Raw genomic sequence first — 19169 nt, 5'->3', positions numbered from 1 at the left:
AGTTTCTATTGGGTACATTTTTTAAAATTTTGAGTTATATTTTACTGTTTCTTTGAATGCTTAGTGATTTTTAAAATTGAGGTTTGGATGTTGTGGATGTTACGTCATAGAAACTTTGGATTCTTTTATTTTCCTGTGTAGACTGTTGATTATTGTTCTATCAGGGAGTTAAATTACTGGCTGATCACCTTGATCTTATATAAGTTTGGTTTTCTGTTTTTTAAGGGATGATCTAAGGAAAGCCCAAGATATTTCCCAAGCCTCTCTAACTTGGTTGGACCCAACTTCTAAATTCTATTTCTGGGAAGATCTTGGGAGGGCTTGGTTTTAGGCTTTGTTGGGACAGGATAGCCCTAGGATAGAATTCATTCCAAATACAGTTTTTTTGTTTTAAGGTATGGCCTCTCTGGTTTCTCAGATAGATTGCCTGGGGAGGTGGACAAAGTCTTTTCCTCCACTAGCTTAGCTGGAATGCTGTCTCTTAAAACTGCCTGACCCTGGTTTCTCTGTTCCACCATCAATTTCATAGCAGCTGCTCTCTTAACAATCACCAGGGCTTGGACTGGGGTGAAGAAAGGAAGGTGCTTAGAGTCAACGCATAGGGAGGGACTCCTTTTCGTGACTCACCCTGCACTTGCACTTGATCCATCTCAAAGTCAGAGCTCCCTTATGTTTTGTGCTCTCCTTTGTCAAACCGCTGTCAAACCTCTGTACATCACCAGCTATAGTGCATCACTTCTGGTGTGATGGGAAGAGCATTAGTCCCAGGGTGAGAGAAAGGGGTGGTGTAGGTTATTCATAGAGAAGATAACCCGGAGCTAACTAGGGGTGGTGAAGGAAGTCATTGTAGAAAAGTGGGAGAAGTATTTAGTCTGGAGACAGGAAAAAAAAGTGAAGGGTCAGATGCAGGTCTGGGAAAAGGCCTATGAACAGGATGAAGCAAAATGGCTTANGAACCGCGAGATCATGACCTAAGCGAAAGTCGGATGCTTAACCGACTAAGCCACCCAGGCGCCCCCTCTGACTCTTGATTTTGGCCGGGGTCATGATCTTACTGTTTGTGAGTGTGAGCCTCACACTGGGCTCTGCGCTGACAGTGTGGAGCCTGCTTGGGATTCCCTCTCTCTTTCTCACTCTGTCTCTCAAAATAAATAAACTTAAAAAAAAAATGGCTTAGAACATGGAGGGTGAACAAAATGGGGTTGCCAGGGGCTTGCTTTTACTGGGAGCCAGGAAGGTCTGCTGTTAAGCCTTGCATAGTCTCACGTTGTGCGTGGACAGCCCAGATATTGGCCAGCGACTTGTGAGGAGTTCATTCATTCTTTGTCTTTCTTCCCCCTACTACCCAACCTCACCCTGCACAGCTTCCTCCATTCCAGTGCCCTGTTCATGGGTTCCAGCCACTCAGTAGTCCCAGTCTCTGACTTCTGCCTCCTCAGCTCAGAGACTTCCGGGCTCTGTTTGGTCTCCAGTCTCTGTGCCAGTCATCATGAAGTTTTCTATAGACAGGATTGTGGTGGGGCTTTCCACAGCTCTGCAGAATTTCTCTGCCTGTAGTCCAGCGACACAGTATAGTTGCACATATTTCTTTCTTTTATATATATATATAGAGAGAGAGAGAGATGCCACAGTTCCACTGCACACTAGTTAAATAAGAATCTTAAATTATATTTTGGGTCTCAATATATATATAGTTCTAATTTTACATATTACTTTCCTACATATAGTTACTAGGCCCTGACGGCCAGCCAGTTTGGTATTCGTTATTCTGTTGTGGCTGAGACTGACTGGATGTTGTGTATGCTCCACCTTAATGTTTTTATCCCCAGTTGAAGTTTTGTGTATAGGTGGCTATTTGTAGATTGTTTATTAGGATTATTCTGGTTTACAAGGAGTATGTTGAAAATATAATATCAGGTATCTTTGTTAAAGAGCAAGGTAGTTTATAATGGAAGTCAGTTGAATAGAAGTATATAAGTGAAATTTCTCTAAAATATTTTCCTAAGAAATAACTTGTCTTGTAATTAGGCTTTTATATTGAAAAACAGATAAATGGGTGGGTAGATACGATGGATAAATAAGCTTTAGAGCAGATGTGTTTCAATCCTTGATGTAGACCTACCTGGTATTAAGAAAATACTGATGCCGCAGTCCCACTGCACACTGGTTAAATAAGAATCTTAAATTATATTTTGGGTCTCATACTGGCAGATCACCCCAGGTGGTGTTTGTTATTCAGTGAAGGTTGATAACCTCTACCTTAAAGAACCTTTGCCAAACTCAGTTTTAAGTTTTTCTGTAAATTTTTGCAAAGTTCCAGAAGATTTCAGATAACATCCAAATTGCTGGTAAAAATGATGCATAAATTCATACGTACCATCGATTTTCTCAGGGAATTTTTCCGAGCTGTGGAGATAAATCAAGATTTCGTATCCAAATATATATTTTTTGCACGTGGTATATTGTTGGAGAAAAGCACCTTGTTTATTGAACTCCATTCAACTCTTTTGTCTAGTAGGTATTTGAGTCCTCACCATATACCAGGCACCATTCCGGGTGATGACCAGATAGATACAGTAATAAAAACCCGAGACTGTCCTTGCTGTCTTGGACTCTCACAGTCTCTAGGAGACTTGAAGTTGAACATGTGGCCCAGTAGTATTTCACTTTAACAGTTAACTCCAACATAAAGTTCCTTCCTTTTGGTTTGGCAGGAAGAACGTTAATTTTAGGAGTGTCTGGGGTTCAGTTGTTTCAGCATCTGATTCGGCTCAGGTCATTATCTCATGGTTCATGGGATTGAGCCTGCATGGGATTTTCTCTGTCCCTCCTCTCCCACCCCTGCATGCATGTGTGTGTTCTCTCTTTCTTCCTCTGTCTCTCTTGTGTGTGCATGCACAAAAAGGTTACTTTTCGTATTACAGTTTGTGTGCCTATCGAACTCCTAGGCCTCAGATTCACTTACCCAGCAGAATGATTGTTTATGACTAAAAAGAGAAGAATTGAGTATGGCTAAGAGTTAGCTTAAACGAGAGGAATATCAGAAGAGAAGACATGGAAAAGAAACCTATTCAGAGTAATCAGTTATCCATTTAGCAAAGGGTCAGGTAGGTTGAGATGTGTGTTGGTAAAAATGTCAATTGGTAAATAATTACAGAAGCAAAAACTGTGCATCGGTTGGTCATTTTCCTTTGCAGCAGTGCAGACATGCTTCTGATCATTGATGGTTTCATCCATGATTTCTACATGGCTGGTTCCTATCTTATTAAAATTCATTTTATTTTTTTTAATTATTATTTTTTTTAATTTGAGAGAGACAGGGAGCGTGAGTGAGCTGGGGAGAGGGACATAGGGGGAGAGAATTTAAGCAGGCTCCATACTCAGCCAAGAGCCTGATGCAGGGCTTGATCCCACCACCCTGGGATCATAATCTGAGCCGAAATCAAGAGTCAGATGCTCAACCGATTGAGACCCCCAGATGCCCTTGGTTGTAGTCTTTGAGATCTCAGTACAGACCCTTCAGGAACCGTTTCCTGTGTTCCTATTCTAGAGTTTTTTCCCCTCTCATGTCCTCTCAGTCACAGCTCTATTTAAATGTTTGTTTTCTCCTTACTTAGAATGTAAGGAAAGGAAGAAGAGTACCATATTTTGTCTTGTTTACCCTTTGTCCCTACCCTTTGAATGCTTTCTGACAAAAATAAGAATTCAGTGCATATCACTAACAACTGCATATTTTTCAGAAGTATTAAAGTCGTAACATGATATCATATATACAGAGAAGACCTAAAAGTACAGTGTAAGGAATGACTTAAGTATCTTTACAAATCTGGATTTGGAGTGTATTTTTTTTTAATCTAACCACAAGTGGTTATGAAATGAAACTTTTCTTGCTTTAAAAAAATTTAATGTTTATATTTGAGAGAGACAGAGCATGAGAGGCAGAGGGTCAGAGAGAGGGAGACGCAGAATCGAAAGCAGGCTCCGGGCTCTGAGCTGTCAACACAGAGCCCGATGCAGGGCTTGAACCCATGAACCATGAGACCATTTCCTGAGCTGAAGTTGGATGCTTAAATGACTGAGCCACCCAGGCGTCCCTTTTTTCTTTTTTAAAATGTTTATTTTTGAGAGAGAGACAGAGAGAGCACAAATGTGGGAGGGACAGAGAAAAAGAGAGCAGAGAATCCCAAGCAGGCTCCATACTGTCAGTGCAGAACCCGATGGGGGGCTTGAACTCGCAAGTGAGGTCATGATCTGAGCTGAAACCAAGAGTCAGTCGCTTACCCGCCACCCAGCCACCCTGGAACTGCCTTTTTATTTTGAGATGTGAAATTATAGATTCCCAGGATGTTATCAAAAAAAGTATACAGCACCTTTGTATTCTTTCCTCACCTTCTTAAATAGTTGCCCGACCATTTGGTAGTTTATGTTTCATTCTTTAAATTTAGTAAACATAAATATTTTGCTTCTGTTAGTGGGTCTTTTCTTCCTCTTTGTTTTTCTGTTGATCTCATTTCTTTTTTTTTTTTCAATAAAACTAACACTTTATTTGATTCAGGAATTGTATTTTATTTTGAGAAGTATTTCTTTTCTTTTTAAATAGCTTATTGTCAAGTTGGTTTACATATAACNCCCCGCCCCACCCCCCATCAGCCCTCAGTTTGTTGTCAGCATTCAGGAGTCTCTCATGGTTTGCCTCCCTCCCTCTCCCCCACTATTCCCCTTTCTCCTCCCCCATGGTCCTCCGCTAAATTCCTCCTAATCCTAATTCTCTGTTTGATTTTGGATGGGATTAAGAGTAGAGTAGACGTTGTAGAAGAAATGATTCATGAATGTGAAGACAGCAGTAGGAAGTAATAGGCTGTTGTACTGCTGAAGTCGTAAGGTAGCTGCAGTATCTGCTGATGCCACTGCGCCCTTTGAGAGTAATTAAAGCTGGAGTTTATTCCCTGTTCTGTGTATGAGAGAATCCTAATGTCTTCCCCAAGTGTTCTTGAAATTTCCACCCTTTTAGGTTCTCATAGTTGTTCAGAGTTCCTACCCTCTGCAATTCTTCCTGAACTCCCAGGGCTTCTTATCATTTTCCCTTCATATAGAGCCTTAATTAAGGAACATAGTCTCATTTAAAATTTTCTTTAAAACATGAGGTCTTTATGTGCAGAGTAGGCTTTTTGTTGTTGAAGGATTGAGGTTTTACATTGTTATAATGCAAATCATTTAAAATTATTGGTAAAAATATCTGTGACAACTAATTTTAAGCCCTTACTGTGCTTCAGTAAGCAAAGTGCTATGCTTGTTAAGTGCTTTGTGTATTTTGACCAGTTTAATTCTTGGAACAGTCCTGTAAGATAAATATTATAAATTTGTTTAAAGAAGAACCAACACACAGAGGTTTATTCAAATTATTCAACTGTTACTGTGAAGATGGAGCATATATCATCAGATTTTCTTAGAGCAGCTATTGCTATCTGTACATTGATAGAATTTTAGATAATACGAAGTTTGGGACTTCTTTCAAAGTAATCTTTAGGTTAGAGTGGGTGGGGGCATCAACAAATTTGGCAATAAATAGATATTTTTAAAAATATTTTTATATTTTGAGAGAGAGAGAGAGAGGGAGTGCCCAAGTGGGGGAGAGATAGGGGGCTACAGAGGATCTCTGAAATGGGCTCTCTGCTGACAGCATAGAGCCCAGTGTGGGGCTGGAACTCATGAGCCGTGAGATCATGACCTGAGCCGAAGTTGCACACTTAACTGACTGACCCACCCAGGTGCCCCTAAATAGATACTTTTGAAAATGGATGATAGATTCTGTGGAAACGAACCTCTATTATATCTTTAAAATTGTATGTAAAAAATGGAGTACTGAATTAAAAAAAGAAACTGAGTCAGAATTCCTACATAACAGGTTTAAAAAATGTTCCCCTAGATATTAGTTTGGTTATAAACTAAGATGATACATTTTTCTAGAAGTGCCAGAGTAAAATCTTATCAATTGTTAAATGCTGACAGTTACTAAATAATACTGCAATTACTTGGCGAGTAGCATCCCTGTACAGCTCAGGACCTAGTAAGACTAGTACATTCATTCAAAAGTTATAGTTTGGGGTTGTCTGGGTGGCTTAGTTGGTTAAGTGTCTGACTTTCTATTTCAGCTCAGGTCATGATACCGGGGCTGTGGGATTGAGCTCCACATCAGTCTCCACGCTGAGATGGAGCCTGCTTAGGATTCTCCCTCTTCCTCCCTCCCTTTCTCTCTTTGCCCCTTCCCTGCTCATGCTCTCTCTCTTTCTCAAATAAATGAACATTTTGAAAAAAGTTATGGTTTGAAGTTGATTTTCAGTCTTTTACCCTTTTTAAAACATTATTTTTTTTATTTTATTTTTTTTTCTAGGAGAGAGAGAGAGACAGCATGAGCAGGGGAGGGTAAGAGAGAGGGGGAGACACAGACTCTGAAACAGGCTCCAAGCTCTGAGCTGGCAGTCAGCATAGAGCCCGACGTGGGGCTCGAACTCATGAACCGCGAGATCATGACCTAAGCGAAAGTCGGATGCTTAACCGACTAAGCCACCCAGGCGCCCCAAACATAGTTTTATTTTAGAGAGGGAGCATGAGTGAGGTAGAGGGGGATAGGGAGGGAGACAGAGAAAGGGAGAGCGAGAATCCCAGGCAGGCTCCGCAGCCAGAGCAGAGCCTCACTTGGGTCCTTTTGTCATATGACTCTGAGATCAGGACCTGAGCCGAAGTCAGGACTTGGTTGCTCACCCCCGAGCCCCTCAGTCATGTTACAAAGCTGTTCTTACTTCATCTCCCAGACTTTACTTATGAGAACCATGTTTTCAAGAAATGTCTGTGCAAACTGCGTTTAACAGTAATTTATCTCTCAATAATAAAAAAACATATAATCTATGATGATGATTTCTGTTCAAAACTAGATTACCAATGGTATATTTATTATACTGAGTTTCTGTAATTCTAACCAAAACCACTGAAAGTCTTACCTAGCCTGTCCTAAATCATGAGCATCTGTAATTTTTTACCTACACATTTTGAAATGCCGCATATAGCTCATTTTTAGTAGAAGTCCAGATTAAGAATCACTGCTTCTGCTTCATATGCAAGATTAGCACCTAAGAAATGACTTTCATGTATTTACACATTAATCAAAATTAATCTTTATGTTATTCTTTTTTTCTCTCCATTTCTATAATTTTGATTTGTTAAAAAAAAAAATGCAGTGTTACTCTGTTAGCTAAGGAAGTCAGCAGTAACTTGTAGACAAAATTACTTCCATGTTGCTTTCTTGTTGTTCAAGCTCCAGTTAGTACTTTCCTTCTGAGAATATAATTGACATTGAACAAGTGAACAGAGACAAATCGGATTATCACTTTTCATTCAAGCCCTTACTTGTTCACTATTATTTATTATCTGGAGTCAACTTAAGCAAAATGTGCAAGTCTTTTAGCATCTTGTCTTTCTCTGCTTTTCTGGTTTTCCCTCCTTTTCCTTAGTCTTGAAAATGACAGCTTCAGAACTATGTAGTTTTATACATTCAATTTTTTTTTCCCAGTGAGAGAGCTTACACCTTCCTCCTAAAGTTTATCTCAAGCACTCTTAATGATCCTCAAAACATCCTCACTCCTGTATAAGTGGAGGAAAGGACACATGCTTAAATGTAGGTATATCATTGTGTGTTTGCTGAATACTTGTTCACATGAATCAACAAGATATTTCTGTGTGTTTTTTTTTAACATTTATTTATTTTGAGAGAGAGAGCGCACACACTTGCATGTGAGCAGGGGAGGGGCAAAGAGAGAGGGAGAGCGTGAATCCCAAACAGGCTCCCTGCTGTCAGTGCAGAGCCTGACATAGGGCTTGATCCCACCAACTGTGAGATCATGATCTGAGCTGAAATTAAGAGTTGAATGCTTACCTGACTGAGCCACCCAGATACCCCAACAGGATTCTAAAGCATTTATTTTGAGGTGAAAAGAGAAATGAATTTGTACAGGGTTAAATTTTACAAATTGAAACTTTGTGAATTATAATACCAGTTGACCTTTCTACCAAGTGTTAGACTTTACATTATAGATGGGTGGGTTTTTTTTTTTGCTTTTTGTGTTTTGTTTTTGCTTTAAAAAAGAATTCTTAAAAATCATAAAGTGGTCAATTCTGGTCAAATTCTTAAAATCACTGCACAAAATCAGTGTTGGTCTGTAACACCAGTCCTTGGTGTTACATTCTGCTCTACATTCTGCTTTCTCCTGCCCTCCATTTTTTCTTCACCTCTTGAACCTAAGCACAGTGAAACTTCCCTTCTTACCAAACTCTCCTTAGTGTTCACACTTTCATAACCTTTTCTCCTGTATTTATCTTGTTTGAGATCTTCACTGAAGACATAGATGCTCATAGTCTTCCTGCTATTCTCAGTTCACCTTTACGTTAATGATTTCAGTATCTACACAGACAGTTATAACTTTGTCAGTATCTTGAATTCATTTCCAGTGACCTCTTGCATATGCCCTAGATGGGCATGCTAGGACCTTACTTTTAACTAGAGCCATGTAAACTCCCAAATCATCGCGGGTGCCGATCTCTCTGACAGAGTCCATTGACCCAGGTTGTTTATGCAGCTGTGCTAGCCAGTACTATGTTTTGATTCCTTATCTGAGTTACTGTAATAGAGTTCTAGCTGATCATCCTGTTTTCTCTCTTCAGATTTACCTTTCACATATCTGATGAATTTCCTAGAATATAAATTTGATTATTACATCTTGGTTAGGATTTTTCAAGGGTTTCCCATTAATGAGAAGATAAAATCCAAATATTAGCGTGGTATACTCATCCCTTCACAATCTGATTCTGGATTTTATTATTATCTCATATTCTGACCTTGCATGGCTTTCATTGGCTAACTTGAAGTCTTTGTAGTTCCCCAGATATGCCTCTGTATTTAGCAGAGGATTTTATTTTTGATTTCTCTGTGAAGCTTTCCTTGGTATCAAGGCTGACTTAATAAGCACTATGTTCTTGTTGTAGTCTATATATATTTCCATTATAGCTCTTATTGTGTATGGTGTAATTTCTTATGTGTGCCTATTTATTACAAAAAAGATGAAGAATAATGGATTTACTTTTTTGCTCATGTACTCCTAGCATATAGAAGAATCCCCAAAATATGTGTTGACTTAATGAGCAATTTACACAAAGGAAGTAAAACTAGCAAAGAAAACCATTCTACCTTCCTAGTGACCAAAGAACTGTAGTCTTTACTATTGAGTCCAAATTTTCACTATAAGAGTATTGAGAAATAGTAACATACACCACTCATGTTAACAAAGTTATAATAAAACTGGTGTTGATAATTAAAAAAATTTTTTTTTAATGTTTTTTANATTACACTTATATTTTATTTTTTATTAAATTTTTTTTTTTCAATGCTTATTTATTTTTGAGAAAGAGACTGCGTGAGTCGGGGTGGGGCAGAGATAGAGGGCAACACAGAATCTGAAACAGACTCCAGGCTCTGAGCTGTCAGCACAGAGGGCTCATGAGGGCCCGAACTCACCAGCCATGAGATCATGAGATCATGACCTAGCCCTAGGTCTAGCCCTGAAGTCAGAGCCCAGAGTCTGTGTCTCCCACTGTCTCTGCTCCTCCCCCTGCTATGCTCAGTGTCTCTCTCTCTCCCCCCTTCTCCCTCCCTCCCTCTGTCTCGAAATTAAACATTAAAAAAATCAAAAGTAAAAACAAATAAAATGCATAATAAAAAGACAAAGGAATACAACAGTGGTAGTAGTGGTTTTATGATGTTAAAGCTATGGGTAGTTTTCCTACCTTTGAAAGTATTTTCTGTAATGTTATATATTTTATGATTTAAAATATATACAAACTTCTCCAGTATTTGGATTTTTAAAAAAATGTTATTCTGAATCAAAATTCTAATGTAAGAGCACTTGAACAGTTTTTAAGTAAATATTTCTGGTCTTACAATAGCTTCTTAGGCTTGGGTGGGAAGGGAAGGAATTGGTAGTTAAAAGTTGCTCCTGAGGTAAGATGGGCGAGGCCAGCCTAGAATGAGGATAATTTCAGTGTGGTCTCAAGTATGAGTCATGTAGCAGTTCTTCATGTTAAGAATTTTAGTAGTAAATATTTTGCTTTAAATGTGATTTTTTTTCTTGTTTTAAGGTATCAGTTTCTTGAAGAAGCTTTTCAAAACCAGAAAGGTGCAATTGAGAATCTACTGGCTAAGCTTCTTGAGAAGAAGAATTATGTTCATTTTGCAGCTACTCAGGTGCAGAACAGGTAAGTGTGTTGCCTTAAAACCGTAATTTCATTTTAAAAATTACTGTACACACCAGGCCCCGTTTAAATTTGTTTTCCTTCTATATTAAGCATATATAGAAAACATATTTTTGAAAGGGTAAATATATGTAGAAGTTTGACTTTGGATTATGATATTTGTTAAGTAAGATTTAATTCACCAAAATTTTGAATAATCTTAAGATACATCTTTAACTATTTTATAATCAGTAAAACTATTCTTTGTAAAGCCTTAGTTAACAGTGGAAAAAGCAGTTACTATGTAGTGTTGAATTAGAAAACTGTAATTGTGTGGAAGACATAGTCTAGAGGAGAGAGTATGAAGAATGCCTCCTGTAAAACAAGCATTTTCAAAGACACTAAACACAGTATGCTTTTTTTTTTTTTTTAAATGTTTTATTTATTTCTGAGAGAGAGAGACAGACAGACAGCGATAGCAGGGGAGGGTCAGAGAGAGAGGAGACACAGAATCTGAAACAGGCTCCAGGCTCTGAGCTAGCTGTCAGCACAAAGCCTGACGCAGGGCTCGAACCCACGAACCGTGAGGTCATGACTTGAGCTGAAGCCGGACGCTTAACCAACTGAGCCACCTCGGTGCCTCCGCAGTATTCTTAATATAACACGTGTGGATAGCACAGTTTGTGGTACATAGCAAACCCTCAAATTTTGGCTGTTGCTGTTATTTTTATCAGTAATACCACCAGCATTTAAAGATTCTATTCAGGTTCATTTCTAAATAAACTAAATTTATTGATAAGGCAAGTCAGAATAAGTTCCATAAGTGAGTACATTAACCAAGGATTCTCGGTGTAGGAAAATGAACACTTGAGCTGGCATAATTCAAATCTGCATATTCCTGGAGGTATGAATAGGATTAATAAGTATTTTTCACAGTCGAGACTTTGAGGTACTTCTAGAATGTTAAGATTAATTAAGTTATTTAAAATGGCAATAGATACTCAAAAATATTAAATAGATGGATGAATGAATAGCACATTATAGACTGTAAGGTGGCAGAACTTTCATCTTAAGAAGTGATACCAAAAGAAAATAAAGGCTACTCCCAAGATTGTAGATAATACGTAACAATATGGTTGACTCTTGAACAACATGGGTTTGAACGTTGTGGGTCCACTTACATGTAGATTTTTCCCCCCAATAAATATAACATTTTCCTTTCTTTAGCTGGCTTTATTTATTGTAAGAACACAGTGTATAATACATATAACATAACAAAATGGGTTAATCACCTGTTTATGTTACCTGTAAGGCTTCTGGTCAACAGTAGGTTATTAGCTAAGGTTTTGGGAGTCAAAAGTTATACTTGAATTTTCGACTGCGTGGGGGTAAGTGCTCCTAAACCTCCCACTTTGCTCAAGGGTGAACTGTATATACTTTATATACACTAATCGTGGATGGTTAATTCTTATGAAAATATCAGGATGTTTTAGTAACACTGATGATACGCTGTGGGTGATGTTGGAGAGGATAAATTACAGATGTCCTTCTCAGAGAAAAGGTAGTCAATTCACATGGCAGTCCCATATTTCTGTACATATATTTTGTACATATTTTGTATATATGTTCCTGAATCTGTGTATAGAGAAGTAGAACAAGGAGTTTGTATGTTATAAAATCGCAAAGGGTCGGAGAAATTAATGATTTTGTTTCGAGAAAGGGTTTTTTTAAAGTATTGAAATCTCCAATGATTCCTTCCCTTTAGACACATAATGACCCATATCTCCATTTTTTAATGTATGTTGATTTCTTGCTTCACAATTGAACATATAGTAGACATGCTTAAACCAAAGAGAGTCTGACAGTGGCTAGCTGTTCACTGCTTTTAGTATGCTTAATGATGTCACTATTTGGCTGAATCCTTTTAAGTTGGAATTCTACATTATTAGTAGTAATCAGCACTCTTATTTTAAAAAAGACATCTTCCAATCAGTTTAATAAGGACAAAATTGAATAAAATTTTCAAATAAGTGCCCAAACAAGTACTGATGTATAGACAAAGGAGGGAAAACTATATTATTACTCAAATTTGAAAAGACAAGTTGGAGGTTGGAAGTGTAGGCAGTAGTTTGTAAAGGAGTTAGAATGTATAAAAGTTGAAGGCTACTTTCTTTGGTTGTTTAACATTTTATATATTTATATCCATGGGATTCTCCCCTACCCGTGAAATAGGTATCAGCTCTTTCATTTTTGCACCTGAAACTTTCCTGTTCCTAAAACATCTAACTCTTTTAAAAATGGATTGAAAATGTTTTATGCCCTTAATTCTATATAGTAGGAAAACTATTTTGAGAAGAACCTATGGAAGGAGGAAGCACATTTGAAGTGGTTAAGTTGTAAGTGAAAATAAACGCTTCTGAGCTTAATTCTTGTTTCAACAGATAATTACTGTTTGCAACATTGTTCTTTCGCACCTTGTTTTAAAAGCATTAAGTAGATCCAGTGTGCCACATTTGACACTAAACAGCAATTGTTGTGTTGATGTCAGATGTTTATATCTCACATTCATGTCACAGGAACTAAAGGAGATTGCCAGCTAGATTAATAAACTAGCCTTTATGAATTTAATTTAAAATTACTAAATATTTATTCCATTCTTTGTCTGTATAAATAACTTGTTTAGACCAAACTGAGTGCTCAGGTCTACCAAAACTTAAGTTGTACATGTTGACAAGGATTTAATTTTAAGTACTTGCTTAAGTGCCCAGTTGGATGAATTTCTGTAACAGTTGATGATTCAGAGACATAGGATAAGTTGATAACCTAATGATGCATTTCTCTTATTCAGGATAAAAGAAGTAAATGAGACTAACAAACGAGTAGAACAGGAAATTAAAGTGGCCATTTTCACCCTTATCAATGAAATTAATAAGAAAGGAAAATCTCTCTTACAGCAGCTAGAGGTACGGTTCAAAGCCAAAATAAAACAACAACTGCTTCTCTTGCTCTTTAGCTGTTTTTAATGTTTATTGAAAGGTCTTTTAGATTGATTGGGGATGGGGTATGGAAGTAAAGAAAATTAAAAACATTTTTTATTTCAGTTTCTATTGGAAAATAGAGCTTTACTGAGTTAATTTGCAGCCCAATTTAATAGTACTGATTGTAGCTATATAAATTAGGAGATAGTGTTGTCTTCTTAGGAATTAAAGAATTATTACTAAAATGTGATATAAACAAAGACAAAGCCACGCTGCTACTTGCCCCCACCCCCCAATACAGGGCCTCAATTTAACTTTTACACGTGAATGTATACTGGGCTCTCCTTGAGTCATTTTGTGTTTTATCTGAGAAACATTCCATAGTTTTGCTAAAATGCTGCTCGTTTTGAAATTTGTAAACTTTAAACTTGTTGAATATTTTAAGATATGCAGATATGCATATACAGATATGCAGATACAAATTTCCAGGTAAGAGTCCAGTCAGTTTGTGAAATCCAAGTTAAGTTTTAAACAGTTGTCTCTACTGACCACAGTACATTGCTTCTCAGAATGTGGTGCTCCCTGGTAGGTTCAGGGTTAGGGCTGGTGCTCCCTGCATCCACGGTAGCGGTTTAAACTGGATTTGAGTTTTTTAACTTCTATTCCTAGTAACCTCAAAATTGTCACAGATTTTTTTAGGTTCCAGTCCCTCAGAGTTCATTGTAGAAATACTAGACACATGGTTAATACAAATGAAAGAAATTATGTGATTTCTGAATTTCTCTTTTGAAATACTTCTTTTTATTGAGACACAATTGTGAGCTTGAAAGTACTCTCACGCACACCATTAAAGTTGGGAGTCTCTTTCCTATTGTACATTCAGCCGATGCATTTAACTCTAATAGATTTTTGTTTTCAGAAAGACTGTATGTAAGTGGAGAACACTGAGCAGCAACTAGTTTTGATAATCTTTTAACTTACTGCAAATACGTTGTAACTATAGGCTGAAAATAAAGCTCTTAAACCATTTCAAGAATTTGTGAATGAAAAGATGCTTCTTAATGCTAAAATATATAAAAATACCGAATCGTAAATCTGCCACATACTTCTAACATGCTGAATTTAAGGAATAGATGTTTTCTAGTATGTTCTTCAACTTTGTAAAATAGAGGTTTTCCTATGCTTTGTAGAAGAGATGATTTCCAGGGAACTTGTGAATCAAACTTCTATCAGTTTAATGCTTTTATCCGTTGCTTTACATTGTAAAATGGGCAGCTTGTTTTCTTAGGAAAAAATTGTCCAATAATCAAGTTGAGGCATTCAGGAAATAAGGTTAAGTGCAAAGTAGCTAGTTTGTTTGGCATGCCAAATGTCAGAGTATCTTAGGTATCACCTGTCCCTTCTGGAAATTTTAGTTCCCAGGTAGTTTCTTTTTCCTCTGCAGCATTTACCCCCAAATTCGCCCTTCAGTTCTTGTTTACTCTCTTGTTCTTTGTGAACTTTTCTTATTTCAAAAGGTTTCTTAACTCTACTCATAGCTTTTGCATTTACCTTTTCTCACTTTGTCTTTTAAAAGTATTTGAAGGAAGAGATTTAACTTTAGCTTCATGCTATACCAGTAGGTGGCACTGGTGACACAAAATTTTCTTTGGACTGAAAAGTGTAGAGTTGATTATATCAAATTTCTAAAGGTCATCTCATTATGCCACAGAATCTGTATATTGGATTAACCTAATAGATTCTATTTTTTAAAGTTTATTTATTTTGAAAGAGAGGGAGAGAGAGAACCCCAGGCAGGCTCTGGGATGTCAGCTTGGAGCCTGATGCAGGGCTCGAACTCAGGAACCGTGAGATCATGACCTGAGCTGAAACCAGGAGTCAGACGCTTAACCAGCTGAGCCACTGAGGTGCCCCTAGATACCATTTTTAACAAAGACATTTTATCTTCTGAAGGAAAAGAGAGACCTCAGCTAACATCAATTTTTATATGTGGAATGCCCCTTTGTTAGCTTCGCAAACTGAGTTTTAGTTCCGCCTTTGTTAGTGACTTTTCTTTTGAACAGAGGCTCATTACATAATGAGGTGCTTGTTAACTTATCCCGGCTTTTAAAAAGTAACGTAGGTATTGTGTTCATTTGCAATAGAAATGGTGAGTTGGATTTTTCACGTAGAAGTCTTCATTGAACTCTCGTTCTGTTTCAGAATGTTACAAAAGAAAGACAGATGAAGTTATTACAGCAGCAGAATGACATCACAGGCCTTTCCCGGCAGGTGAAGCATGTAATGAACTTTACAAACTGGGCAATTGCGAGTGGCAGCAGCACAGCTCTACTGTACAGCAAGCGACTGGTGAGACACACGTTGTGTTTACAGATAGGTCTTTACATTGCTTTTATTAAGATACTTACATTCAGTGAACTGTACTTGTTTCAAGTCTAGGTTTTGTAGTTTTGTCAGTGTAACCACCATTGCATTAAGGTACAGAAAATTTCCATTATCCACAGAGGTTTCTTTGTTCCTCTACTCCTGACCCTAAGCAACCACTAGTCTCATTTCTCTTATTTTCTAGAATTTCATGTAAATGGATTCATACAGTATTTACCATCCTCAAGATACCTAGTATCACAAAGCAGTTATGATATCTCATTTCTGCCAGAAATGTGCACTTGATAGCTAATATGGGTAGTCTTTTAAACACAGCTATCTCATCTAAGGTCGGCATCGTGGGGCTGCATGAGCTTTTTATGTCTTTAGCATGTGTGTTTTCTCAAGTAGTACTTCATTTTTAAGACTAATATGAATTTTTCCCCTTCAAGATCACTTTCCAGTTGCGCCATATTTTGAAAGCACGGTGTGACCCTGTGCCTGCTGCTAATGGAGCAATTCGTTTCCATTGTGATCCCACCTTCTGGGCAAAGAATGTCGTCAATTTAGGTGAGAAATGATTCATTTTTTGGATGTAACTGGGAACACTGATTTAGGAGGAGAAAGCATCTTAGACAAATTTTAGATACTTAAAACTTTAACATGGAAACTTCTTGGAAAGTACGTTCTCGTTGGAAACTCACTTGAGCTATGTTCATGACATTTTTTAAGAATGTTGAAGGTCTCCTATGTGTAGATTTTAAAAATGTAAATCATTGCTGACTTTCCCCCACATATTTTAAAACTGGTAATGACTGTTTCATGTCAACAACATAGCACATGGGGCTTCATTCTCTGGAAGAGTTTATTAGATTCCTTAATAGTTTGTATATTAATTGTACTCAGTCGTCCACTAGATTAAGCCTCCAGGATGCTGATGTGTAGGAAAGACATATTGAGGAATGTTTGAAAAATAAGAGTAACTCTTTTCCACACAGAAGGGAAATGGACTTCACTCTTGTCCACAGTGTGGCCCTAAGGACCATAGGTGAAAGTTACAGGGAGACAGACAAACAGCTCAATTTAAAACAAAGACCCAAAACTTCCCCACAATTAGAACAGTTTACAGAGTGAGTAAACTCACTTTCAAAATGGTCAAGTTCTCAACCACTAGAAGTTGTAAAAGTAGAGGTGGATGGATTTCTGTAAAAATGTAATCTTTGTGTATATTAAAATTTGGCTATAGCCTTAGATAAGGCATTGGCACACTGTTTCATGTGGCATGGTAGCTGTTTGTTTTTTACATTTTAAAGGGTTGTAAAAATAAATGAAAATAAAAGAATATATGGCAGATCTTATGTGGTCTTCAAAGCCCAAACTATCTGACCCATTAAAGGAAAGGCTTGCCAACTCTGCCTTATATCACACCTTCCTAAAATTTGCTTTCTATTCCTAGAAAACAATGGGTTCCATGAGAACCAAGGAAAATTGCCATTTCTAGGGACGTAAGTGGTTAAAACACTCCACGTTTCCACAGAAGACAGTTTTGTAGCAATGTAGTGCTCTGCCCCGAACATTTTGGCAGTTCACAGGAAGATGGGCTCGGCATTAGCAATCTTAGATCTCCTTGACTCTTGTCCAGGAGGATTGATTTTGACTGACTAGATGCACCGCCTCCAATAATATCTCTTTCAGATCTTTAATTTTCTGTACATTTGTGTAAATAGAATACTAATATTCATAATACATTATTCTGAATAATCAAGTCAGTTATTTGGCTTTGGACTGTTTCTGATCTTCATCATCTTTAAACATGTCTCCCACCTCCGCTGTACTATCTATCAGAAGTACTGAGTGCTGATGGTTGTCAAAGGAAAGAGGAAAAGATAGTGACAGTCCAAAGTGGATGATTTCATCATCAACATGCAAATTATTCTCGTTTTTTAAATCCTTCAGGTAATCTAGTAATCGAGAGCAAACCAGCTCCTGGCTATACTCCTAATGTTGTAGTTGGGCAGGTTCCTCCAGGGACAAACCACATCAGTAAAACCCCTGGCCAGATTAACTTAGCACAGCTTCGGCTCCAGCACATGCAGCAGCAAGTGTACGCACAGAAGCACCAGCAGTTGCAGCAGATGAGGATGCAGCAGCCACCTCCGCCCGTATCGACGACAACCACAACAACACAGCAGCACCCGAGGCAGGCGGCCCCGCAGCTGTTACAGCAGCAGGTGCGTGTTCTGGCGTGATGCGTTTGACACAGACTGAAGCCTCACGACTACGCTCCTCCTAGAGGGGTGAACGGCACGTTTCAAAGTGACTAGCAGGGACAGGGCCCATGGGTCAGAGTTTAAATATTTGCCCTGGGTTTGGCAGGGATTTGGGGGAGATGTGAGGAAGGGCATTAAAGAAATAGGTAACATGGGATATGAAACTAACTCACTAGGACTGTGGAGGAGCAAAAGTTTTTATCCCTCCATTCCAGGTGATTTTGGTTTTCCACGGGTGGCTTTGGGCCAGAGAGCCAGATAGTATTTTTCACCTAAGATCTGATATGTTCCTTAGGCATTTATTCAAGCCGTTCCCATCCCTGTTTCTCTCCCGATGCCCCCATCCCCAACCAGATCAAAATCATTAATCCAGGGTTGGATAAATTACTGTTGAATGACTTTAAACACACACACGAGAGGAAGGGATTGGGGCTAGAGATGGGGAGAATGACTTACGCTTTTTACGTTATGCCATTTTGTCCTGATAGTGATTTTTACCATAACCTTTTATCCTTGAAAGATAAATTTGTAAAAATTATTACCGTGTAAATGCAATTTCTACCTTTTGTAGCCTCCACGATTGATCAGTGTGCAAACAATGCAAAGAAGCAACATGAACTGTGGAGCTTTCCAAGCCCATCAGATGAGATTGGCCCAGAACGCTGCCCGGATACCAGGGATACCCAGGCACAGCGGCCCTCAGTATTCCATGATGCAGCCACACCTCCAAAGACAAGTATGCCTAGAGTTACATTTGTAAGAATCATACAATTTTAAAACTAAAAGACATAGTTTTTCTTAATCAGTTGGGGGTGGGGGGCTGGCCACAGATACCTTTGAAGATTTGATTAATGCCGTGTATCTTCTTGTCCCCCCAAATTACACATACACATGAATTCAGTTTTAACAGTTTCTTTAATGGCATTAAACCATATACCACCGGTTAAGAACCTCTGATCTAAGGCAGAGAAGGACAGATACCATATATTTGCACGTATAGGAGGATTAGGAGGAACTTAACGGAGGACCATGGCAGAGAAGAAGGGGAAAAATAGTGGGGGAGAGGGAGGGAGGTAAACCATGAGAGACTCTTGAATGCTGAGAACAAACTGAGGGTGGAGGGGGGGTGTGGGAGAGGGGAAGGGGGTGATGGGCATGGAGGAGGGCACTTGTTGGGATGAGCACTGGGTGTTATATGGAAACCAACTTGACAGTAAACAGAAAAAAAAAAACCTCTGATCTAGTCCAACCAATTCATTTCACAGAAGTAAAACCCAAA

The 19169-nt window shown here is 38.2% G+C and overlaps 1 protein-coding gene across 1 annotated transcript in view; it reads left to right on the top strand.

The window, feature by feature from the left end:
• The window catches only part of TRIM33 (tripartite motif containing 33), a gene marked incomplete at its 5' end in the record, with an annotated part of 119187 nt that overhangs the window by 77305 nt on the left and 22713 nt on the right, over positions 1-19169 (top strand). The window contains 6 exons of the mRNA XM_077767809.1: positions 10186-10302; positions 13127-13241; positions 15459-15605; positions 16073-16190; positions 17577-17851; positions 18462-18626. Coding sequence (XP_077623935.1) covers positions 10186-10302; positions 13127-13241; positions 15459-15605; positions 16073-16190; positions 17577-17851; positions 18462-18626 — 937 coding nt within the window. The remainder of the gene's footprint in view (positions 1-10185; positions 10303-13126; positions 13242-15458; positions 15606-16072; positions 16191-17576; positions 17852-18461; positions 18627-19169) is intronic.

The sequence above is a fragment of the Crocuta crocuta genome, unplaced genomic scaffold, assembly GCF_008692635.1.
Source record: "Crocuta crocuta isolate KB4526 unplaced genomic scaffold, BGI_CrCroc_1.0 scaffold180, whole genome shotgun sequence".
In the NCBI taxonomy this organism is placed as follows: Eukaryota; Metazoa; Chordata; class Mammalia; order Carnivora; family Hyaenidae; genus Crocuta; species Crocuta crocuta.
Note: the sequence above shows the minus strand (reverse complement) of the source record. Positions and strands in the feature narration are given on the sequence as shown.